Source organism: Sorex araneus, chromosome 2, assembly GCF_027595985.1.
Source record: "Sorex araneus isolate mSorAra2 chromosome 2, mSorAra2.pri, whole genome shotgun sequence".
In the NCBI taxonomy this organism is placed as follows: domain Eukaryota; kingdom Metazoa; phylum Chordata; class Mammalia; order Eulipotyphla; family Soricidae; genus Sorex; species Sorex araneus.
Window position 1 is genome coordinate 38,692,464 of NC_073303.1, and position 25,809 is coordinate 38,718,272.

General features: G+C 44.9%; 1 protein-coding gene across 1 annotated transcript; it reads left to right on the plus strand.

Moving 5' to 3' along the window:
- The first annotated feature begins 17,434 nt into the window (after nt 1–17,434).
- Nucleotides 17,435–22,453, plus strand: C2H15orf61 (chromosome 2 C15orf61 homolog). Its single transcript, XM_004620927.2, has 2 exons — nt 17,435–17,874; nt 22,217–22,453. Exons 1-2 carry the CDS (start codon nt 17,529–17,531, stop codon nt 22,342–22,344), a joined length of 474 nt encoding a protein of 157 aa, XP_004620984.2. The 5' UTR covers nt 17,435–17,528; the 3' UTR covers nt 22,345–22,453.
- Nucleotides 22,454–25,809: the final 3,356 nt, after the last annotated feature.

Here is a 25,809-nt window from a genome sequence, read left to right on the forward strand (position 1 = left end):
GATTCTTTAGCATCTCTTCTGCATCCCCAATTCTTTGCAAAGGATGCACCTCTGGAGGCTCTCCTGACTTTTCTAAAAGCCAGAGGCACATCAGACTCCGATTTATATCTTTGTTTTATTGATGATTTCATCCGCCCTGAACAGAAACCTGATGCGTTCTGTTGGGGAAATGTGCCAGGGTCCAAGCATAATCAGGGCTGGAAATATATCTCCCTGCTTCTCCTTCGCTCTGGGCTGGTCAGACTTTCCACAGTTTTCTAACTAGAAAAATTGCAGAAAGCCCTACCTGCTCCTTGGGGAAGCTGGAGAGATTAATTAGCTAATGTTGGGAGGGTGTTCAAAAGATGAAGCATTCCACATAAATGTTTAAGTATTATTATTACACTGCTACTTCAAGTGGAGGCTCTAACTTTGAAATGTGATTATATACACTTTCCAAAAAAAAAAAAGAAAGAAACAACCCTTCATAACCACATATATAGGTTTATTTTTCACTCTAACAGTCTAACTCATGGTTGTGAAACTTTACTGCACGAGATGGAGGGCCCTAGCTTTTATTAGTTTTAAACTGCTGATTTCTGGGGTATTTATGTAAATGAGGGAGAGACACCAAAACAGTAAATAATAAGCATGTCCCTGCTGTTTCCAAATCTGTTGGTTAAAAACAACTTTTGTTTTGTAACAAGAGGATCCTAAACATAGCACAGAAAAGCATAGCTGTGACATCAGTGCATGAAAGAAGGGTTTAGGGGGAATGGGAGGGTGGGTATAATGGGGGTTTTCCATGAAAGCATTTCTTCATCATTCTCTAAGCATTGGGTTTAATTTCTGTACTTGTCACCCTTACGGTACAATGCTATATGTTAAGATATTTTAATTAAGAAAATATTAAGGTATAGGGAGCTAGAGCGATAGCACAGCGGGTAGGGAGTTTGCCTTGCACACAGCCAACTCTGGTTCGAATCTCAGCATCCCATATAGTCCCCTGAGCACCACCAGGAGTAATTCCTGAGTGCAGAGCCAGGAGTAACCCCTGTGCATCGCCGGGTGTGACCCAAAAAGCAAAAAAGAAAAAAAGAAAATATTAAGGTAAAAATATAAATAAGAAGAATTTAAAATATAGTACACCACATAGCTCTAAATAACTCCCAGAAACAAAAGACCGCACCTGAGTTTCTTGCAGTTGCCTGGTCAAGAATGTCATGACAAAATCAAAGCCCCATGAAGGTGACAATAAATTGCAGAGCTTGCACCAGTCACAAAATAAACTTCCAATCAAACCTCCATTCATTTAAAGGTTCATGCCACTTTGCTTCTCAGAAAAGGACACAAAATACTTAATTTGCCATCAAACACTCAAGATGACCGAATCAGACATGATTTCAAGGCTCCCTTCATAAATAAAAAAAAAGTTGAATATAACCACACTTCTAAACCACAAAATTATATCATTTGCAACCACCATGAAAGAATCAGATCTAAAATTTCAATAATAGAGCATTGCTTAAAAATTATGGAACTAAAGAGATATCTATACAGCCATTGACAAAATCAAGTGCTACCTTACCTATTATTTGATCTAGTCATTTTACTCCTTTTTACTTACCCAAGAGAAAGGAAATCATGTCCACGCAAATATTTATATGTGTAAACTTTCATAAAAACTTAATTTGCAATAACCTATAACTGGAAACAGCCCAAATATTCACCAGCAAGTAGATAGATATCCTTGCCATGGGATACTACTCAGCACTTTAAAGTGAAGAACTTTTAATAGCCTCAAAGATCTGGTTGAATGCAATATAATTATACTGAATATTAAAATTTAAATGTTTGTCTAGTTACATAATAGTCTAGAAAATAATATTCTAGAGAAACTGTCACTGTCATCTCGTTGCTCATTGATTTGCTCGAGCGGGCACCAGTAACATGTCCATTTTGAGACTTGTTGTTACTGTTTTTTGGCATATTGAATTTGCCACAGGTAGCTTGCCAGGCTCTGTTGTGCAGACCAGATACTCTCGGTAGCTTGCCAGGCTCTCCGAGAGGGGTGGAAGAATCGAACCCAGGTTGGCTGTGTGCAAGGCAAACGCACTACCACGGTGCTATCGCTCCAGTCTAGAGAAACTATAGTAACAAAATAGAATAATGGTGACTTTGGAATGGGAAGTAGGGGAACATGTGAATAGAATTAGAACTATTACAAGAAGATGGGGTGAGATCAATAGTAGAGCAAGAAGTGCATTTGCTTTGCATACTGCCAACCCAGGTTCAATCCACAGCACCCAATATGGTTCCCAAAAATGTCAGGAGTGGTACCTGAGCACAGAGCCTTGAGTAACTCCTGAGCATCACCGGGTGTTGCTTCCAAAAAATATATATTATAAGAACAAAAATTTGAATGGTGAAGTAAAGGGATATACATTATAAAAGGATATACATTATAATCTCTTGGTATCTGTATTGCAAACCATAATGGCCTAGAGAGAGAGAGAGAGAGAGAGAGAGAGAGAGAGAGAGAGAGAGAGAGAGAGAGAGAGAGAGAGCAGCAGGTCGGGCAACCAGGAATTGATTTTCTCCATCTGATATGATCCCCCCAAGCCCTGCCAGGAGTGGTCCCCAAAAAATTAAGTAAATGCCAAAGGATGTGGAGATAAAACCCTGAGCACAGCCTGAGGAAAAGAAAATTGGTGCCATCACTACGGAAAACAGCATGAAATTTTCTCCCTAAGAATTAAAAATAGGTCCCGAGAGCAATAGTACAGCAGGGAGGGTGTTAGCCTTGCATGCATCTCACCCTACTTTGATCCTCGTCATCCCATAGGGTCCCCTGAGCACCACCAGGAGTGATCCCTGAGCACAGAGCCAGGAGTCGGACCTAAGAACTGCTGAGTGTGGCCCCAAAACCAAATAGATTAAATTTCAAAAAATAAACATAGAGCTACCACATGATTGCACAATTCCACTTCTGAGCACGTAGCTAGAGAAACAAAGACACTGACTGGGAAAGGTCCACATCCCTTGTGCCTCAGGAGAGCCCAAACCTGGCGACAAGCTGGAGCACCACAAAGTGTGAACACACAGTTCGGCGGGATCCCAGGGAGCACACACGCCCGGTGGCGGTCCTCAGGTAACACCTGCGCCCTGTGCGGTCCTGGGGTCGCATCCCGGGGTTCTGGGTACCCCCCATGCCCAAAGTCCTGCGGTAGGACCCGCGCCCGAGGTCCTGGGGTAACACCCCCCACACCTGGGATCCTGGGGTAGCGCCCCCGCACCCAGGGTCTCAGGGTAGCACATGTGCCCAGGGTGTTCCGGGGTAACGCCCAAGCAGAGTCGCAAGGAGCCCGGACCTCTGCCAGGTGTGTCCCACAAACAATCAAAACAAAACGCACAATCAGACAAAAAGCCTGTACGATCTCACTTCACACTCAAAATCGAAAAAGTCAAAAATCCAACACTAAAGGTCTCAGAGATTGAAGTTTAAGGGTGCCTGAGGCAGGAGTCAAAGAGGAGATGGATGAGTGGGTGCAGGGACCAGTCTTCCTCATAAATTCTGTCCAAAATAACAATGAACTTCGGGATCAAGCCGTAACCACCTTCCTTCTCCACAGTCCCAAAGCTGCCACCAGACGGTAATGGCAAGTCCCTAACACATGGGTCGCGTGTCATTCTAATACCCTTAATCTGAATATTCAACACACAGGCCAGCCCTCCTCATATGAACACGGGATGTATCGAAGGAAACATGCTTCTGTTTACCAGAAATATCTATATTTCTATAGGTATTATCTATAGGTACAGAGAGGTGGCACAGATACTGGTCTACATGAGAATGAAATATACTCATATACTGCTTTAGGGTTATATATCTTAATGGGTTTTGGTTCCAGCTCTTTCCTTAATGAACAAGTAATTTCTCTAATCCTCAGTTTTCTGCTGAGTAAAATAAGAAAGTGAGACTGATGGTTAAGCTTCCAGCTTAATATTCCTTGATCCTATACCAATATCATCAAAATATTTTTAAAAGAGGGAAATTGTATATAGAACACAGAGATAATTTCCTCTTTTGGTTTTCTTTTTCCATTTATTAGAAATGTATGAAATAATTTGAAGATATTTCACAACCTTGTACCTCTAAAGCTTCCTCATCTACTACCCAAAAGAGCTGTCATTTGAAATGGTTATAAAATATTTTATGGTTTTAAAATAGTTCTCTGTGATACAGTTTTCTCTTGGGAAGGAATCATTTTGGCTGAAGTTAATAGCAGCAAACGAAATAGATCCTTAAGACAGAAAATACGCATTTCATTTGAGGAGTTTCCCATTTTTTTTTTTTTGCACAGATCTCTTTGCTATTTCTAATCACCTAAAGAAATGGAAAATTTTATTTTGAAAGCATGCTTATCCGAGCCAGTGGGAGGTGCACCTTCTTGCACTAGAAGATCTTGGTACAAATTGAAGGGACAGAAATAAGAACAAACACTTGACAGATGCTATTTGCCCTGTGTACGCCAGAACTCCTCTCCTCCTACCCGTATTGCAGCGAGGGCCTGCCTGGGTTTTGGACCTAGATTCAAAAAAACATGGAAAATGTATTTTGTCACTTTCCACCTTGATCTGTAGCAGATGTCACCTAGCAGATGTCACTCCTGGTATGATGAGTGTATGATGAGGTAGAAGAGGGTGAGAGAACTTTTGTTTACCTGGAACTTTTATTTGTTTGCTTGGAGGCCACATCTGGCAGTGCTCAGGTCTCACTCCTAGCTTTGTGCTCAGGGATCACTGATGTGACGGGAAGCCAATGAGATTCCAGTGCTCCTGTCACACACGGTGCTCAGAAGCATCTCCTGCGTGGAGGGGGAAGTGCCCTAGACTGACAGCATTGATGCCAGTTGAACAGCAAGATCTTAATGGCAAAATTAGCCCGGTAAAAGTTTACTCCCTAGTTCCTTCATAAAAACAAGATTCTGGGATGATGATTAGCAATTTTTCATGAGTTGATTTATCTGAATAAAACCTACCAGGTTTTGAACCATTACACATTCGATTTAGAAAAAAAAAATAACAACAACAACAGCATACAGAAGAATAAACTGAGAAATGGAACAGATTTGTTTCTTGTAATAATTATGAGCAATATCTCAAACTCAGCATCCTTAAGACCATTGGGCTGTGTAGGATGAATGTGCTAATTAATCAATTACTACCCAACAATGTACCCTGTTTATTTACTGAAATGCACCAGAAAACGTGCGCAGAACTGGTAATTATTAATCATCTTCAGTAACATATATGATTCAAGTTCACCTTCATATAATTAATAGAGCATGTAGTTAGCGTTAAAGGCTTGCTTTCTTAGAAACAACAATGAAGAAGGAAAAACAGAGAGCTGGCCTGCAAGTAGCGGTTCACTGAGACGCTGGCTTGGACTAAATTTGCTCCTTCTCTTGAGCAACGGGATTACTCAACCTGTCCAAATAAGAACCAGATGCTTCTTCTACTAAACTCAAGCTTTGAAACCTGAACTTAAATTTAAATGTGATTGGGGGCTGGAGCGATAGCACAGCGGGTAGGGCATTTGCCTTGCGCACAGCCGGCCTGTGTTCAATTCCCAGCATCCCATATGGTCCCCCGAGCACCGCCAGGAGTAATTCCTGAGTGCATGAGCCAGGAATAACCCCTGTGCAATGCCGGGTATGACCCCCCCAAAAAAAAGCAAAAATAATAAATAAAAGTAAATTTGAATGTGATTTTAGACTTAAGACAAAGTGATGAGCAGACCAAAGAATTCCCACAGACTCGTGCCAAGGATTCCCCCAGTGAAACACATCTTCAAGCCCCATAGGATGTTGGTGGGTTTGATCCTCAGCACCAGCTGCCCCCACCCCAACAAGCACTGGGGGTAGCACTGGAGGTCCGTGAGCACTTCAGAGAATGATCCTAGAAGCCAGAGCAGCATTGGAGGCTCTGGTGAACCCACCACCTCACAGCCCAAGAGATACCACACCCCAGGGCCTTGGCACGTTAACCAGCCCTGTGGGCAGATTATCAGTGGCAGTGGGCCTGGACCCCTCAGCGCACTGAGAAAACCCTCTTCTATTAAAAAAAATAAGTTGTTTTATAACATTTTATATGTGAGTTTTGGGAACTCCTTTTCCTTCTGAGACTTGATATGTAAGCCCTAAAATTTCCTTTGAGTCAGTCAGTCTTCTGGGCTAGACAGATCATGTGGGGTCCAAATGCTCAGACTGGGCAGCATCTAAGGGATGTCAAATTGTGTCAGCTTTACATTGACATATAAATCTGGCGTCACGTGACTCTTTCCATTGTGGTCAAAGCATGGTGTTTGGCCAACGTAGTTTCAAATCCCAGCTCCACCTCTGTCTGCTCTGTGACTACACGCCTCTATTTTAACCTCTGACACTGGCTTTAAAAACAAAACAAAACTATTTCTTTTTTTTTTTTAGAAACTTTTTTTTTCCTTTTTATTTTTTTTCTTTTTGGGTCACACCCAGCGATGTACAGGGGCTACTCCTGGCTCTGCACTCAGGAATTACTCCTGGCGGTGCTTGGGGGACCATATGGGATGCTGGGAATCGAACCCGGGTCGGCTGCATGCAAGGCAAATGCCCTCCCCGCTGTGCTATCACTCCAGCCCCGACACTGGCTTTAAAAAGAGAAAAACAAAGCCCGTTTAAAGGGAATGCCCTTTAAATGAAACAATAGGTGTGAACCACTGGACAAAATAAACACCCCGCATGGGTTCACGGTGTTGATTATCATCTTCTGGGTGCGACTCTCAGCTTAGGAAGCTTACATGTGCACACCTCAGTAAAAATGAGGCTTTGTGACATGGGAATGCCAAGGTAGATTTAGTGTCTATGAAATTTTTCAGAGGAGAACAATCAGTAACATTTGAATGCTATTAAAAACCAGCCCCATCTAACATGATCATTGGGATGTCACTTCAAAAGTCTCAACTTGCCGAATCATAAATCAGCATGGACTCCTGTATTTCTATTATAAAATGATTCAAGACCCCTTTAAATAGAGAGACCCCTTGGGGCATCTCAGTATTTGTTTATAGATCATTAACTACTTGACAGTCAGGCTGGGGAGGGGCCATAAAGACTTAACAGCTAAAGTGCTAGGAGCCACTGCTGGCAGAAGATCAGCAATAAAGTCGAAAGATCTCTGAAAGTCAGTATGAAAATGTGATTTGTGCTACAAAAATATGATTTTCATAAATGTGCCTGAATGTTATCTGAACATTAATAAAACAAGGCTTGCGTTATGGAGCTAGGACCAAAACTGACATTTGTAAGACAAGGTAGACTTTACTGAAACGGTAAAAGATCTATCTTTTTAAAGCAGGTTTTCAAAAACTGACTCTCCAAACACTACTTATTATGAAGACTTCTACCAGTGGAAACATGCCCATATATGTACTGTGCTATTGACCAGCATAAAGCCTTATTGAGTTTCAAAATTTTACAAATGTGCCCCCTTGCCACCGGGATCTAATATCCCACAGCAGGCGATGAATATAGAAATGTTTCTTAATGGTGGAACAGAGCGGTGATATAGAGGGTAGAGGGTTTGCCTTACACGGAGCCGACCTGGGTTTGATTCCCAGTATCCCGTATGGTCTACCAGCACTGCCAGGAGTAATTCCTGACTGCAAAGCCAGGAGTAACTCCTGCGCATCGCTGGGTATGGCCCAAACAACAACAACAAAAGGAAATATTTCTTAGTTAAAAACTAGGAGGTCGGAATCTTGGTTCTTGGTCTGAGTAAAAAATCCAGGATGTTTCGTAACATATTTCACAGTTAATTTCTCGAACTACCAACATTCAAATTTAAAGAGGAAAAGAAAGAAGAGGGGAGATGAGGGAAGAAGAATGGAGGGGATGACAGAAGAGGACTTTTTTTTTTTTTTTTTTTTTAAAGAAATATTTTATTGAACCACCGTGAAAACAAAAAAAATACAAAGCTTTCAGGTTTAAGTCACAGTCAAATACTGATTAAACCACCATCCCTTCACCAGTGCACCCGTTCCACCACCAAAAACCCCAATACAACCCCTCCCACCCCACCTCCCATCTAAGTAGCTGATGATATTCCAATTATTCTCTCTATATATTGAGTACATTTCATATTTCCATACAGAACTCACTATTGTTGATTGGAAATTTTCCCCAACAATCAGGCCTGCTGAATAAGCATCATCTAATAATTTCTCTTCCTTGGTAAAGGTGAAGATTTTGAGTCCGCGCGGCCGCGAAAGCGGCCGCGCGGTTTTGGGTTTCTAATATTTTAGCTCAGTTCACAGTCAAAATGGATGGCTCCAAGAATCTGCTCTGGTGCCAAAATGGGTTAGGAGACCTCAGGATCACAGTCAGTAGGCAGGAGGCTCTGCTTCTCGTGCCGCGGCTCTTGGTTCATCTCTGGGCGGAAGGCGCGCCGGGAACACCTCCCCTCCCAGGATCACCTACAGGCTACGTCACTAAAGAAAGTCCTACCTCCTGGTGTAGGGGTCTTAGAGGGTGGCTCTCACCGCGTGGTTGCTGCCGCTGCCGCCATTTTTGCTCAGAAAAATGGGGTGGAGAGGGAAAAAAATCCCTCCCCGGGCTGCACGAGGTTATAGTTCAGTTCGCAGTCAAAATGCATGGCTCCAAGAATCTGCTCTGGTGCCAAAATGGGTTAGGAGACCTCAGGATCACAGTCAGTAGGCAGGAGGCTCTGCTTCTCGTGCCGCGGCTCTTGGTTCATCTCTGGGCGGAAGGCGCGCCGGGAACACCTCCCCTCCCAGGATCACCTACAGGCTACGTCACTAAAGAAAGTCCTACCTCCTGGTGTAGGGGTCTTAGAGGGTGGCTCTCACCGCGTGGTTGCTGCCGCTGCCGCCATTTTTGCTCAGAAAAATGGGGTGGAGAGGGAAAAAAATCCCTCCCCGGGCTGCACGAGGTTATAGTTCAGTTCGCAGTCAAAATGCATGGCTCCAAGAATCTGCTCTGGTGCCAAAATGGGTTAGGAGACCTCAGGATCACAGTCAGTAGGCAGGAGGCTCTGCTTCTCGTGCCGCGGCTCTTGGTTCATCTCTGGGCGGAAGGCGCGCCGGGAACACCTCCCCTCCCAGGATCACCTACAGGCTACGTCACTAAAGAAAGTCCTACCTCCTGGTGTAGGGGTCTTAGAGGGTGGCTCTCACCGCGTGGTTGCTGCCGCTGCCGCCATTTTTGCTCAGAAAAATGGGGTGGAGAGGGAAAAAAATCCCTCCCCGGGCTGCACGAGGTTATAGTTCAGTTCGCAGTCAAAATGCATGGCTCCAAGAATCTGCTCTGGTGCCAAAATGGGTTAGGAGACCTCAGGATCACAGTCAGTAGGCAGGAGGCTCTGCTTCTCGTGCCGCGGCTCTTGGTTCATCTCTGGGCGGAAGGCGCGCCGGGAACACCTCCCCTCCCAGGATCACCTACAGGCTACGTCACTAAAGAAAGTCCTCAGAAGAGGACCTTTAAGAGCCGGGTTGCGGGGTGGCCGCCAGAGAAATATAGCAGATAGGGTGCTTGCCTTGCAACCAGCTGATCTTGAGTTGTGTCATCCCTGGCATCCGATGTGGTCCCCTAGCCTCACCAGGAGTGAGCCTGAGTGCAGAACCAATGTGTTGGATTTGGGTCTAATATCAAGGTCTTCAATGCACTTTGAATTTACTTCTGTGGGGGCTGGAGAGATAGTACAGCAGGCAGGGCACTTGCCTTGCACCTAATCAACCCGGGTTTGATCCTGGAACCCCATATGATCCCACAGCACTACCAGGAGTGATCCTTGAGTGCAAAGCCAAGAGTAAGTCCTGAGCACTGCCATATATATCACTGTATCACTGTCACTGTCATCCCGTTGCTCATCAATTTGCTCGAGCGGGCACCAGTAATATGTCCATTGTGAGACTTGTTGTTACTGTTTTTTGGCATATCGAATATGCCACGGGTAGCTTGCCAGGCTCTGCCATGTGGGCGAGATACTCTCGGTAGCTTGCCGGGCTCTCCGAGAGGGGCGGAGGAATTGAACCCAGGTTAGCCACGTGCAAGGCAAACGCCCTACCGCTGTGCTATTGCTCCAGCTGATTAATTGATCACAGCAATATATATATATATATATATACTTATATATATATACACACATATTTAAAATTACTTTTGTGTATTGTATACCCACGGTTTTTAACCCCATTTACTCAAGGAGTACCTACTAAAATGCAGCACACTGCCCTACATGCCGGGATCACAAAGGGTGACACAGGAGACAGTCATCCCTGACCAAAGACATCGACATTTCGGTGCAGGGAGAGCTTGAGAGCAGTTTACACACCAGATGCTTTTGTAGGAGACCTCTGTGTCCACTATGCTCAAAGTAAAACATTTCACCAAAGTCTTGCTGCCTCTGTGGAGCAGCAACCCTCACACCACAGATGCTCTGGGGGCTTTTGGAATATCCATCAGTTCCACAAAAGGATGGATGAGAAGATCTATCTAACAGCATAGCAGTTCTGGGCAAAGAATAGCACAAGGGCCTGCAAGCATATGTGGGAGGCAAGGGTTTCATTACATCCCAATCCCAACTATGATCTTGCAATGTATGGTCCCTGGAGCACAGAGCTGGGAGTAGCCTCTGAGCACTGCTAGATGTTGCCTCAAGCAAACAAGAAATCAAGCAAAAGAGAATAGGTAGTCCCTTCCTTTCCCAGTGGCCTCTGCCACAACTCAGAACTTCTACAAGGATAATCTCATATAAAGAATATTCTTGCCAGGACAGACCTGCAAGGGTCCAGGAATGGAGCAGCAAACAATTTGGCTGCTGATGGGAAGAGGGAGAATTATTAAGCACTCACCCAGCCATAGGGTTAACTCACGGCTCCTCCATTCAGCAGATCTGTGTCCTAGGAGACTGACCAGCATCTCTTTGGGATATCTGCTTTTACATTTCAAGGCCAATTGGAACATGAATCAAGACCATAGTACCTTTGTGGCTCTTCTTTCCCTGCACCAAAAGTTCTCTAGTGTGAAAATGGAAATTAAAACTGAAATCCTTGATGTAAATATTTCCAGCTATTTTCCATAATTTTGTTCACCAATACACTGATATATGCACCGGGTGTCTTGCCTCCATGTCCACTTTTAGAATAGCAAAAAGAGTAAATCCAGCATGTCTGGCTTACCTTATGTTAAATCACGCTACTAGAAATATGTAAATACATCAGGATTGTAGCTCTGATCTTTGACATGAGGAAAAAAGATAATATACATAAACTGAACACATTCATTTAACTAGAATCTGGGTTAAGAAAGAGAGTCCTCTGTAGGTTTACTGTGAACAAACATTCTACTCAGGAGGAGGGCTGTTGATAAGGAGGGGGGAGGAATACAAGAACATTTTCCTTGTTTCCTCTTAATCTTGCAGTGAACCAAATACGACTCTTAAAATATTTTAAGTCCTGGGACTGGAGCAATAGCACAGCGGGTAGGGTGTCTGCCTTGCACACGGCAACCTGGGTTCAATTCCCAGCATCCCATATGGTCCCCTGAACACTGCCAGGAGTAATTCCTGGTGCAAAGCCAGGTGTAACCCCTGTGCATCACCGGGTGTGACCTAAAAAGCAAAAAAAAAAATGAGTCCTTTTTAAAAAGAACTATGGAACTAGAACAATAGAGGAAAGAAGAAGGGAGAGAGATCGCAGAGATGGGAGACAGAGGGAAAAGAGAGGAGAGAGAGAGGGAGAGAGATAGGAAAGATGAGAGAGAGGAAGAGAGAATGGGGGGGAGAGAAGCAGGGGGAAGGAGGGAGAGACCTCAGCCTCCAAAGTCCCTCCAGCCCCTTGCTAAGGCTGATCACTACCCACTTTCCTAGAGCAGAGGTGAGAATCGATCATTTTCACACTTGATGTCAATGAAATCATACAGTAAACATGTGACTCTTTGCCTTCTTCCCCTCTACCTTATGTTTGCGCCCTTCATGCATGTTCTGTGCCATTGAGGATAACACCTTGTAGTTTGTTCTGTGAATCCCATTCTGTGAACACGCTATTTACCTAACTCTGCTACTGGGAGGCGTTGGAGTCACTTCCAGGTCAGATATTACAAGTCAGGAGACAGAGCTTGGGTCTCGGAGACAACGGGGGGAGTGCAAGCACAAGACCACAAATCCACTCCTGGTGCTGCCCTCTGAGATCCGGGGTGCTGCAGCCATCTCCAGCTGCACCCCGCCGCGCCATCAACGGGCGCTGGCCCCAAATGCATGACAGCTGAAACGTCTGGCAAGCAGGGCTCAAGCAGCACCATGACGACAGCAAGTACCATGAGCAGAAAGCCATGAGCACAGTGCAAGGAGAATCAGCACCTTCCGGCCACACACTTTGGACCAACATGCGAACCTCACACGGGACCCTGGCAGCATCGACATCCTGGGCAGAGGGAAGGGAAGGGGGAGACAGCAGTGCTGGGGTTAGTGTTCCAGTGCGCATCTCTTAGAGACAGTCACAGGCTTCACAACGGGCTTGACATGCTCCCTTCAGTCCTTGTGCTGCAGGCCTGCCCTTCTCACAGTCCTGCTCTTCTCGCAGTCCTACTCTTCTCGCAGTCCTGGGCGGTCCAAGTTCCAGGTCCCAAAGAAAAGACTCAACCCATCAGGGCAGGTGTCTTTTCCTTTGTGCCCTTGGTGTCAGGGAAGGAGGCCAGGCAAGTGCTCAACCACTGAGCCTTTTCTTTTAACCTTTTCAGCAGGGCCACTCCTACAGGCACTGCTGGAGGGGTGGGGCTCCCTGTGACGCTAGGGCTAGAACTCATGGCCTCTCCGAGGCTCAACCTGCACTCTAGTGCTTGAACCACATCCCCAGCCGAGGGCTGGCGCCTTTACAAGAAGAGGTGGCCACACTGCAATGGGCTTTTCCTCCCTTAACTCACTCAGTCGGTGGCAGTGGGTCTTGGCATGGTGACCACCGTCAATACAATACCCAGGAGCAGTGTGGCTGAGGTATATATTTTTACCTATTCCATTTATAATTTGTACTGCCAAAAACTTTGCCAAAATGGCTGTCAGCTGTGTATGAAAGTTTTTATCACTTGGTATTGTCACCAATACTTGGTATTTTTTGTCTTTTATACTATAGCTATGTTGGTACATGTGAAATGGTGCCACATCTTTAGGGCTATTTTAGGGCTATTTAAAAAAATTGTTTTAATTGAATCACCATGATATACACAGATATAAAGCTGTTCAAGGTCAGGTTTCAGTCATACAACGTTCTGACACCAAGCCCTCTACCAGTGCACATTTCCCACCACCAGTATCCCCAATTTCCCACTATGTCCCCCACCTCCCAGCCTGCCTCTATGCCAGGCACTTCCCTTCTTTCTCTCTCGTTTTGTCCTTTTGGGCATATGATTTTCAATACAGATACAGAGAAGTTATCGGACTTATTCCTTTTCAGCATGCAGATCTTATCCAGAGTGATCATTTCCAACTATCTTTATTATCTATCTTTTGTGCTGGTTTTGTGCCCAGGGATCACTCCTGGAGGACTCAGGGTACCATATGGGATGCCAGGGATCAAACCCGAGTGAACTACATGCAAGGCAAGCGCCCTACATGCTATACTATCCTTCTGATTCAAGATTACTGGATTTAATCTCTTTTCTCATAGTGGTCCCTTCTCTATCCCAAATGCTTCCTTTCCCAGCATGTCCCCACAGGTTGCTTCCAGCTGTGGGTGGACAAATCCTCCTGGCCCCTGCTCCTACAGTTCTTGGGTACTAGTATCTATTATGTTTTTTATAATTTCCCATAAATGAGTGCGATCATTCTGTGTCTGTTCCTCTCCCTCTGGCTTATTTCTCTCATCGTGATACTCTCCCTGTCCATCCATTTATAAGTGAATTTCATAACTTCATTTTTCCTGGTTGCTGCATAGTATTCCATTTGTAGATGTACAATCATTTCTTTAACCAGCTGTCTATTCTCGGGCACTAGGTTGTTTCCATATTCTGGCTATTGTGAATAGTGCTGCAATAAACATAGACGAGCAGATGGCATTTCTGCTGTGTGTTATTGGACCCTTGGGGTATGTTCCCAAAAGTGGTATTCCTGGGTCTAATATTTTGAGAAATGCCCGTACTGTTTTCCAAAATCGCTGGACCAGCTTTAGAGCTATTTTTAAAAGGTTTATATGGAGGTTTACATCTCATTTCTCCATGCTTTGTGGAAAGGTAAGTATTTGTGTATTGAAATCATTTAATCCCTAAATATTGGACATTGGTTTTTTTATTTGTTTTCATTTGGGGGCCACACCCAGTGATGCTCTGGGGTTACACCTCACTCTGCACTCAGGAATTATTTCTGGCAGGCTCGTGGGACCATATGGGATGCCAAAGGTGTTTGGCCCTGAGTATGCAAGGCCTATGACCTACGACCCCTGAACTATCCTGCCCCCACTATGTAACCTCTTTTAACTCAATGAGAAGCCTGGAGAGGTAGTACAGGTGTTAAGGTACAAGTCTTGCATGCCGCTGGCCCTGACTGGGTCCCGGGTACTGCAGATGATCCTCCAAACACTGCCAGCAGTGATCTCTGAGCACAGAGTTAGGAACAAACACAGCTGTGTTTAGCCCAAACCTTCTTTCACCCACCACCCCCAAATATCTAAATGTCCTGTTCTCAGTGGCTTTTACTATACCCTAGCATTTCTCATACACACTCCCATGATCCACAACTATTCACCTCATATCTTATGTTTAAGACACACACACACTTACACACACATATACACACACTTATATTGTTAAAAGAGATCTGATGCCAAAATCTAAAATACTGCAAACTACTGAACATCAATGTGAGATGAAGTCATTTCAGTGTCGGTACCTAAATCCCATCATTTTTTTTGTCACTGAAACACATCCTCATGATTTCAAATGAATCATTGATAAAGTGCTACCCTTTGGGGACAAAGCGATGGCTTGAAGGGCCAGAGCAGGTTTTGCATGGAGGAGGCCTGCATTGGATCCTCTGATCCCCAGCACGACATTCATGGGCCCTGCCAGGAGCGGTCCCCAAGCACAGAACTGGGAGTAAATGTGAATATAACCAGGCGTGATCCAAAAGCAAACAAGCTAAAAAAGAATACGTAGCCACAGAGATGGTACAGAAGGTAAGGCCCTTACCTTGCACGCCAGGAGCTGCCTATGGTCCCCAGAGCACTGCCAAGAGTGAGCCCTGAGCCAGGAGTAGCCCCTGACCATTGCCCAGTGTGACCCTCACCAAAAGTACTGTTCGAATCTACTTAGGAGACATTGGAAGTTTTTTTTTGCTAGTTTGCCACCAAACTAAAAGGGGAATGTTTCTGAGGGTTCTGTAGCTGCCATTGTCCTGAGCCCAGACTCAAACACACTTGAACATAAAACGTGAGTGCGGGGTTGGGGATGTGGCTCAGGAATATATATGTACCTGGAATACATGCCTCACATGAATAAAACATGGTTTGATCCCCAGCACCAAGCCCCATCGTCAGCATTAGTGGACGTCCAACAACCACCACAAAACATACCAAAAGGCCCACAAGGATCCACAGCCCAAGTGGCCATGGGGTCAGTCATGCATCCTAACCCAACCAACTCCTAATGGTTTTACCCATGGCTCCGATGACTAGAAAGAACCCCCTGGTTCCATCCCACTTTCTTTACTTTAGCTAATTCCTTTCTGCCCAAACAAAACAAACCCCCAAAACCCAAACAACAGACCAACCTCCGTGTTTTGCATATTTTTAATTACCTATAACATTTTTAAAAAATTACAAGGTGGACAGAAAGTTCAAACAGGGAGGGGAGGCCTGAGAGATAGGGCAGGGGCTAAGGCATTCGCTTGCACATGGCCAACCCTGGTTTGACCCCCCCGCCAAGAGTGACCTAGAGTGACCCCTGAGCACACAGTCAGAATCCTGAGCACTGCCAGGTGTGACCCAAAACAGTCCCCAAATGGTCGGGTATACGGAGTGCACACATGTCATACACTCCAGGACACAAACTTGACCTCCAGCACCGCCCTGGTGGCCACCAGCACCACCAGGCCAAGCAGCTCTTCTTTACTGCCAAGCTTGCAGGAAGGCCCCGTGTCTCAGGAGTGGCACCTCCCACCAGGAGGTCACACTTTAGTGCACACATGTCTCGACAGTGCTCGGGGCAACCACACTTGAGCGCTACTGTAGATAATGCTGTGTGGTTCCTAGGCTGCACGCGCTGGGGATGAACACAGCGCCCCCGCTTGCCAGGCCAGAGCTTAGCAGCACATCAGTCCACACTCCACACTGGAAAAGTCACAGTCCTCAGCCACCTCCACAACAGTTTTCTGCGCCTCTCTCCAGCCACTTCTCTGTGGCTATAATGGCATAACGCTCCCAGCTGAAATCCTCTCCAAACTCCTTCTCTTAGGAACCCCGGTCAAGTCCACATTTTTTATAACCCACAGGAGCCTCTGTGCACGACCCCACACTCCGGGTTTTTGAAGGAATGAATGAACGAATTGTTTTTTAAACGGATGCAGACAGGGGTCAGGGGTGAGGCAAAGGGTTGGAGGCAGTCTCTGCAAGGAAGCCCCACGTCATTCCCTCAGTACCAATAGAAATGTCCCTCAAACACCGCGGGGGGGGGATGGCCCCCAAGCCCCAAAGAAGCAACAAAATATCTGGTGAATATATAGAAATTCGGCCCATGGTGCCTTTGTTCTCAACAACAGCAACTGTTACATGGGCACTTACCATAGGATCTCGTGTAAGATAAACGCGGGATCAATTCTCTCTTGGGGGGTGTGCGGGGGTTGGGGGGGGATTGCCTCCAGCGTGCTCCCTCCAAACACGAAGAGTTTAAGAAAAATACAAGAAAACGCTTGCTCGAAGAGCAGCTGCACATGCGAGTGCGCGCGTGCACGTGCGTATGCGCGTGCACATTGTGTTTTCCCGGACTCTGCAGAGACTGTGACAGGAAAGCTACCCAGGCACGACAAAAGTGCTCCCGCACCTTCGAGTCCCCGCAAACCCGGACTGCGCTTCGAGCTCGCTCGCGCCCCGCGTGTGTCCTCATTTACCCCGCGCCCGGGCTTGCGAGAGACACGAGGGTCTGCATTCTGCCACCCACGGCTAAGCACGCCGGGAGCGCCTGGACCTCCTGGGCGCGCACCTCGAGGCGCCCGCGCCCGCGCGTGCGCGCCACCGCGCCCAAGGGACCCCGGCCCCCCCCCCCCCCCCCGCGCCCCAGTAAGTCTCGCCCTGGGCAGCCTTGGTGGCGCGCACGCCGTCTGGGAGCGGCAGCGCGCACGCCGTGTGGGCAACGGTCACGCGCACGTCACCCCCGGGCGCGGTCGCGCGCACGCCGCCACCAGGGAGCGGGCACGTCGCCGGGGGCGGGCACGCGCACGCGCGCTCCGGCCGCCCCGCCCCCGCGGCGCGCGCCCCACGGGCCGCGGGCCCAGTGGAGGCCAGGCCGGCTATGGAGGCCCTGCGGAGGGCCCACGAGGCCGCGGTCCGGGTGCTGCTGTGCCGGCCCTGGGCCTCGGGCGCCGCGTCCGGCCCCAAGCCCCGCGCCTCCGAGGTGCTGACGCGGCACCTGCTGCAGCGGCGCCTGCCGCACTGGACCTCCTTCTGCGTGCCCTACAGCGCCGTCCGCAACGACCAGTTCGGCCTCTCGCACTTCAACTGGCCGGTGCCCGGCGCCAACTACCACGTCCTGCGCACGGGATGCTTCCCCTTCATCAAGTACCACTGCTCCAAGGCCCCCTGGCAGGACCTGGCCGCGCAGGACCGCTTCTTCACGGCGCTCAAGGTCGTCAACCTCGGTGAGTGGCCGGGGCGGCTGCACCACGGCCCCACTGTGTGCAAAAGCACGATGACCACCTGTTCTGTTCCAGGCCGGCACCCCAGGCTCGGGTCCGGGCTCGCCGCGCCGCGCCCCTGCCCCGCGGCTCCCCGTCCACTCTCCTGGGGTGGACCCTGGGGTTCCCACCCAGTAGGTGCTTGTGGGTGCGAAGTTGCCTCCTGTCCCAAAGTGGGGTGTAGCCACAGACCCAGCCGCGGGGAGCGCCTCTGGGCGGGGGCCGGGGCCCACCTGTGAGCTGGGACCCGCCCCCCCGCGCAGTGACCACGAGCCCCAGTGCAGAGTGATGCTCAAGTTTCCAGGAGCATCCCCGGGGGCTGCGCTCCTGGCGGGAAATCGGGCAACTAGGAGCTGGACGTTTCTTTGTTTTCCTTCTGAGCGCCGCTGACAAGCTCAGCGCCTGCAGAAGCATCTCCCAGGCGCTGCCTCTCGCACCTTCCCACTTTCCCGAGCTTGGCCCATTCGGAGCCACAGACTCCGGCTGGCTGCGGGTTTCCCTTCTGTGACCCATAAAGGGACATGGGAATGGACATGGGCAGCGAAAACATAAAGAAGCCTCGAGAGGTCTTTTTTCCCCCCTTTCCCCCCCTTATCCCCCCAGTTTATTTTTAATTGAATCACTGTGAAATGACAAGGGGTCTTGAACCTGTTAATAGCACATATCCTATTAATTCCAATTTCAGCCGTTCAGAATTCCAGGCTTGCAGAACCCATCCTATGCAAGCAGACTTGGAGAACAGGAGCACGCCCAAAGCACCGTGCAACTGCGCCAGCACCTGTGTTCCACTGGAGCACCGTGTCGGCCTTACACTTAGCAGGGCGTAGGTCTCTTTTTGCTCCTAAGAGTGGCCGGTGCCAGTCCTGCGATTTCAGGGTCGCTGCTTTGGGGCTCTCCTGGCTTCTATCCCCCCTAAGGAGACGGTTTAGCAGTGTTTGAGCCATCCCAATGCTTTGTTGTTCGGCTGAGAGGCGCACTTGATTTTGAGGGCGATCTGAAGTGGAAGGACAAAGTGACAGGGAATGTCAGATTATTGGCAGTGATGACGAGATTCAAGAGGAATAAGTTGATGTTCGCATTTTTCGAATCCAAAGAAATCAGTCTTCTCAAATGGAAAGAAGAATTGGCTAGGAGACATACCCCTGAGCCAGAGGCCTTTGTGGAAAAAAGTTCGCACTATTTAAAATCAAACACTTTAAGAACAACTTGAATGATTAGGTACTTCTTTTTAAATATACACAAGAAATTCAGAGAAAACTAGCAGGCCCAGAACTTTATCACGTGGAAAAGTAGAACTTTTTAAATATAGCTTTTTTTTTTTTTGAAGAAAGAAGCATCAGTGTTTTTTGAGTGGAAAAGTAGACTAAAGAGCGATATGGTCTTTGGGGACCATTGAGCAATCGGAAAATCTTGCTTAAATGGGGCAAGGTGCTTTAAGTTAAACAAAAATAAAAACTTTCTATTCATGCACACTTTAATACAAATTGGTGTATGCTGATAAAGGGTTTTTTTTTTGTAGATTCTTTTAAAGAGTGTTCAGTCATCTGACAATGCTTATTTTGTGTTTTTGTCGAAAGGTAAGGAGTGTGAATTAAATGATAGGATTCTTTCCTACTCTGATTTTTCAGTCGCTCCTCTAGATTACCAAGGAGATCTTCTATTAGTAAAATACTCAAGATTGTATTCCTTTTCTCCCTTTCCAAATTAGTAATTCATCAGAGTAATTCATTTTAAATTTTGTAAATAGTAAAGATTTCTCTTTTACTTATTTTATCCCGTTCTCCTCTGCATTCCCCTTTTCGGAAGCTGACATTTTTCTGATGTTTTATCCGAATGGGTACTGTGCTAGGAAGTAGATTAAGATTTAAGAAGAGCAACTTACCATTAGATTGAATGGGTAATTGGAGACTCTCTCTAAAGTTCTAATTTTTTTTTCAAGTGCTTGATTTGACAGTGTTTTACCTTCTGTCCAGCTGACTCATAATGAATTATGCAGAGAACAAACTTTTACATTCATTTTGATGTTATGATATGTTGTAGGTTGTCTGATATATTTTAATTTTTCATGGGATCTTTTAAAGTGTACCTTCAATAAAGATAATCCTAGTTTTCTTAAATGTGTAAAGTATTTAAGTGGCAAACCTTCCCATTTAGTATGATGCAGTAATTATTGAACTAGTAAACTTTGATGAGCCCTCAACTTTAGCTAAAAAATAGTGATTATTTTTTAAATTTTTATAAGATGTATGATTTTTTAACATCAATATTTTAAGCAAAAACTCTGAGGGATACTATAAAACAAACAAAAATTTTAGTGTTACCAGCCAGCCCTAAAATTTACCATTGATTTACAAAGTACGATATTTTACTCTTGGCATATTAGAAAATACAGTAATTGGTTTTGAAAGTCTATAATTTCTTCCTCACTTCATTGACTTTCAGCTTTTGAAATTCATACTATGTTGTATTTTAAATATATTTTTAGTTCAACTCTTCTTTCTATCTTTTCAATCACTTCTGCCTGTTTTTATTCTTGCTCTCTTGCCCATTCCCCACACCCTGTCCCCTTGCCCCGTCAACCATCTTGTTTTTTCTTTTGTGATTAAATGCTGTATAAATAGACTTATGATTCTGTTTGTGGGGATTTGGGGTGACATTCCCTCGAGTCACTTAGGGATTCTCTGGGGTATTAGGAAAGCAAATAACGTGGTATACTGTGAAAGGTTTCATAGGAGACAAATCAGTGACAAGATGTGACCCCGTATGTTCCTAAAAATACAGAGGTGTTAGTGTGAATGGACATTTTTTCACCTTGCCAGCTAGTGATTAAACTTTGACATCACAGTAACTGGAATGCAGCATGAAGGAATAAGCGCAAAGTAGACTAGGGCTCTAGGACACTCTGCATGAGGATGTGAACAGCAAATAACACTCTTGCTGACAAATAAGGGGAAATTTTAATTATATAAGTCCTGGGCCATGACTTGGTTTCCCTATCAACTGGAAAGTGCTTTTTCCAGATGTGCAGCTCTTATTTTAAATAATCATTTTCTGTCCGATACCCAGATGGAAGCCATAAAATTAGTACCAGTGTCAAGTATATAACTTTGGTTATTGATTCATGGGCCTGTGGTTTTATACATGTGTGAAAGCTAGGAATTGTTCAAAGTTTGTTTTGTGCCCAACACCATGTCATATGCATACAAGTGCTTCTCCCAGGTTTCTCTGGGCAGTCAGTGTCTAGCTTCATATACCACGGGGTGACTGACCTCAGTTATAACAGAAGTCTCTTCAAATGGGAAAATCCCAACAAAGGAGCACGTTGGAGTCCAATCTATACTCATTTCAAATAGATTCAAGATAGTTCCCAAAACTCTTTGTAAAAATAGTAATGGAGGGGCTGGAGCGATAGCACAGCGGGCATTTGCCTTGCACTCGGCCGACCCAGGTTCAATTCCCAGCATCCCATATGGTTCCCCAGCACCTCCAGGAGTAATTCCTGAGTGCAGAGCCAGGAGTAACCCCTGTGCACAGCTGGGTGTGACCCAAAAAGCCAAAAAAAAAAAAATAGTAATGGGACTGTTTCTTTCTCCTGCCTGTTAAAGTTTGATATTGCCTTAGACTTTAAAGAGAGCTATTTGACCCACTTCCTTTTAAGTCATGCAAAGAATTGCTCCAGCCACCAATGTTACTAAAATAAAGAATGTAAAGTTGAGCTAGCAATTTAAACTCGAGATTAATACCTAGGACCATCCACAACTATATTAATATTCTCCACATATTTTGTGGAAAGAATGTAGAAGTACTATATAATTCCTTAGAGGTAATGGATTAATACTTGAAAGGTGCTATGAACTAACTGTTGTGCTGGCCTTGTCTAGAGTTTTAAAAATCCCTTAGGAACTAGAGAGATAGTAGAGCAGGTAGGACTCTTGCCTTGTATGTCGCTGACCTATATTCACTCTTCTGCACCTTACATGTCCCCTAGCCTGCCAGGGATAATTTCTGAGCACAGACCTGGGAGTAAGCCCTGAGCATCATGGAGTGTGACCGCAAAACAAAACAAAGCAACCCCTAGACTCACACACTTGTTACTGCTCCATAAACATGAAAACATGCTTTTGGTGTCAGTGTTTACTCATATTTTAATATATTTTTTACTTCATCATTGTTGACAGTACTGAAGAACGCCTTATGATTTGTACCATGACAGATATATGGGTGCATGATTAATTAGTAATGCTAATTTTAAAAATTGCTTAAATATATGCAGTATGCTTTAAAAAATTCTATTTTTTTCTCCTAGGTATTCCAACTTTATTATATGGTCTTGGCTCCTGGTTATTTGCTAGAGTCACAGAGACTGTGCATACCAGTTATGGACCAATAACAGTTTATTTTCTAAATAAAGAAGATGAAGGTGCCATGTTTTGAAGATGTGCACTGAAGAACATACCTACCCATGGATTTTCTCTTGTATGTTCAGTATTTATTTTTGATCCTTGAACAAATAAAACTTTTGCAGATTTTTTTTCTTTCTACAGTGTCTGGTTCTTTAAGATGAATCATTGCCCTCCAGAGAGAATGCTTTTCATGCGTTGTTATATATTGCATAATCTGTTTATGTCTAGCCAATGGGAACTACAGACGTGAAGCTTATACCCATTTTTCTTAGAATTATGTTCAACTACAAAAATGATTATTTTATATAACCATATGTATATTTTTATTGTTCGGCATTACAATTTAAATTTACTCCAAAGAGAAGCTAGAGATGTTCACACAAAGAAGGAAAGGGAAATATTTTATATAGCAATGGGAAAATAAATAAGGGTTGAGGATATATAGTGGAGACCATTGGCAAATCCAAAATGGATAAGAATTCTAAGTGCAATCTGAATCATCCTGAAAACAGGATTTTAAATGGGAATGTTTTAGCAACCTGTGCCATTTACCTGGAAAAGAAGTTGGTCGGAATATTGAAACTTTTTATTGCCTGAAGAACCTAGTATCAGACTTCTTTCAAAAAAATTAAAAGCAACAATAACTCTGGTTAATTGTAAAACAAGGCAAGATGAATTAAATTGACTTATTAAAAGTTAAAATAGCATGCTGATAAAGCTGCAAGAACAATTAAGATCCAGAAAGGCCCTGAAAAAAAAATAAATGTGGTAACTGTTTATAAAAGCAATTAGCTGAAATGGTATTATCCATAGACTTACTGGTGATGGGAAGTGGGCAGAAATTTTAAATACCTGATGGCAGTTTTGCACTAGAATTTTATTAAGCTAATTGCATTTTTGAAAGCAAAGTCATTAAAAAAATTTGTCCTTGGGGGTAGTTACAAAATACCCAGATGAATGCTAAATTTTAGAAATTTGGAGTAATTTAGGGAGAACTAAGTAGAACTGTTTAATTTCTAAACCAATGGGTGTTTAAGATTTATGATCTCTTCCATAATTACAAACATACATTATATATCATTTTATGTTAATGTATTGCTGATACTCAGCAGCATTGAAACATTTTTGTAGCGAAATATTTCATGAAATTCATCCTAACCAAAACTTGGGTGCTTGTAACTGGCAAGTCCGTAGAGAAAGTGACGGAGGTGAGAGCACTAGGATAAATGAACAAAGTGGTTTTGTTAAAGGTTCTAAATGAGCTACCCAGAGCGCACTGTTCCTCAAATACATGTGGTGTTCACTTGTCTGCAAGCAATTCTAAATAACACTTTAATCAAAGAAGTACTTATGCCAATATATTTAGTCCAGAAGAATATACTTGACACTAGTTAAATGAATGGCTTACACAAAGGAGATAGTGTTACATTAAGCCTCATTAATAATAAAACTGACTATTAGCATTTTGCAAGGAAGGCTAGAACTGATTTCCTCCGTAATGGGCAAAGTTAAATAACTATAGCTCATAAGTTTTAAGTCAAATACTGCTCATTCACTACTGCTGGGCTTGTCAATACTTGTTGTAAAGGTTTGGTCCCAACACAAGGCTGATAAAATGGCTTTTAATTACCAGGCTATAAATACAGCTTTTCAGTAAGGTTGCACTTCTATTCACACTGGCCTGTTTGATTTCTGATCATTTGTATTGCTGAGTCTGCTCTGCCTGTTTTTCAATAGCTAACGTCGCTGTGACTTTGCCCATATGGTGATAGGTAAGTCTCCTTGGAGAACATCTTTGACAAACTACCCTATTGATCTCTGTAATTCTCTGCTGTTTGCAGCATTAAATAGAGCCTTGATTTCTTGTCCGATGTGCTCACTGTGTAACAATTAAGCAAATGTAATATTTTCTTGTATTACATGAAAATCAATGGACCTCTTGCTCTCCCCGAGTTGATCATGGTGAAGGATGGCTCAGGGCATGGCCCAAATATTAAACTATCATTCATTGTGTTTATAGGCTTTTACTGTGAGCCTTGTGTTCTGAGAAATTCCCCTTGGAGGGTGACACTTTGAGATTTCTTTTTCTTTTTTTCCCTTACAGTTGAATTTTGCATCAACATGTCAGAGTCAAAAAGGAATAACATACAACTGGTGGGAGTTGAGAGAAGGATTCTGTATTTAACTTATCAGTGTTGTCTTACTCTGTTTGTGTTGTTATTGTTTGTTTCTTTTGTTTTGTTTTGGGGTTTAAACCAGGCAGTGCTCAGGGATCACTGCTGGTGGGCTCAGGGGACCATATAGGATACTGGGAACTGAAGCTTGTGGGTCACATGCAAGGCAAGCGCCCAACCCACTGCACTATTGCTCCAGCGGCAGTCTTATTCTTTATTCATTTTTATTTATTTATTTATTTATTTTTGCTTTTTGGGTCACACCTGGCGATGCACAGGGGTTACTCCTGGCTCTGCACTCAGGAATTACCCCTGCGGTGCTCAGGGGACCATATGGGATGCTGGGATTCGAACCCGGGTTGGCCGTGTGCAAGGCAATTGCCCTACCCGCTATGCTATCTCTCCAGCCCCCAGTCTTATTCTTTAATCTCAGCCGAATCAACTTAACTCCTAAGAGTCTTTGCTTTTTTCCCTTAGTTTTATTCATCCGAAGACAGGACAAGGAATCTACCTGTTAGATACATGTTTGCAAGCATCAGTTTGGTTTTATTCCAGAAAAAGCCACATTTATAGGTCTTTATTCTTTTGTTCTTCTATATGTTTAGGTTTAAAGAAATCCATCCAAATAGATATAAAATAAAGGGCGAGGCACACTTCAATTTGTGTATCGCTCTGTCGTTCCAGTTATTAACCGAGACCGTGCACCCCCGTCTGGGTGGCCCCTGGGTGACGCGTCCTGGCTCTCAGGGACCTCCCTAGCTGATGAAAGGGCCGAAGACACAGTCCTGCCTGTCCTTTTGGGCTGGGTTCACGAGCAAAGCCAGCTTTGCGCTGAAGATCTCTGCGCCTGACCCAGGGATGCCACGGGCTACACCACGTGGTGCTGCGTCCCCAGGTGTCTGCACGCGCTCCTCCTCTGAGCACTGCTGCGTCCATGGTGCGGATAGGGGCGGTGGGAAGGGCCCCAGGCCCCACTGGCGATTCTCGCCAACCTGGTGAAGCTTTGTCAGTACAGGGCCCCTGTGGTGCTGATGGGATTGGGGACCCCAAGGTGCAGGGAGCGGACCTGGAAGGGCGCGGGCTGGGATGCGCTGCACTATCCCCCAGCCCTGAGCCCCGCTTTTTTTTTTTTGGTACCAAAGCATACTTAGAATTATGTATTCGTAAAAATATTCATAAAATATAATCTTTGCTGTCAAGGAATATTTTTTTCTTTAATTAAAAAATTTTTTTAAATTAGTGAATCACCGTTACAGTGATACACCGTGAGGTACAGTTACAGACTTATAAACTTTCGTGCTTGAGCCCGGTTTTTTAAACCA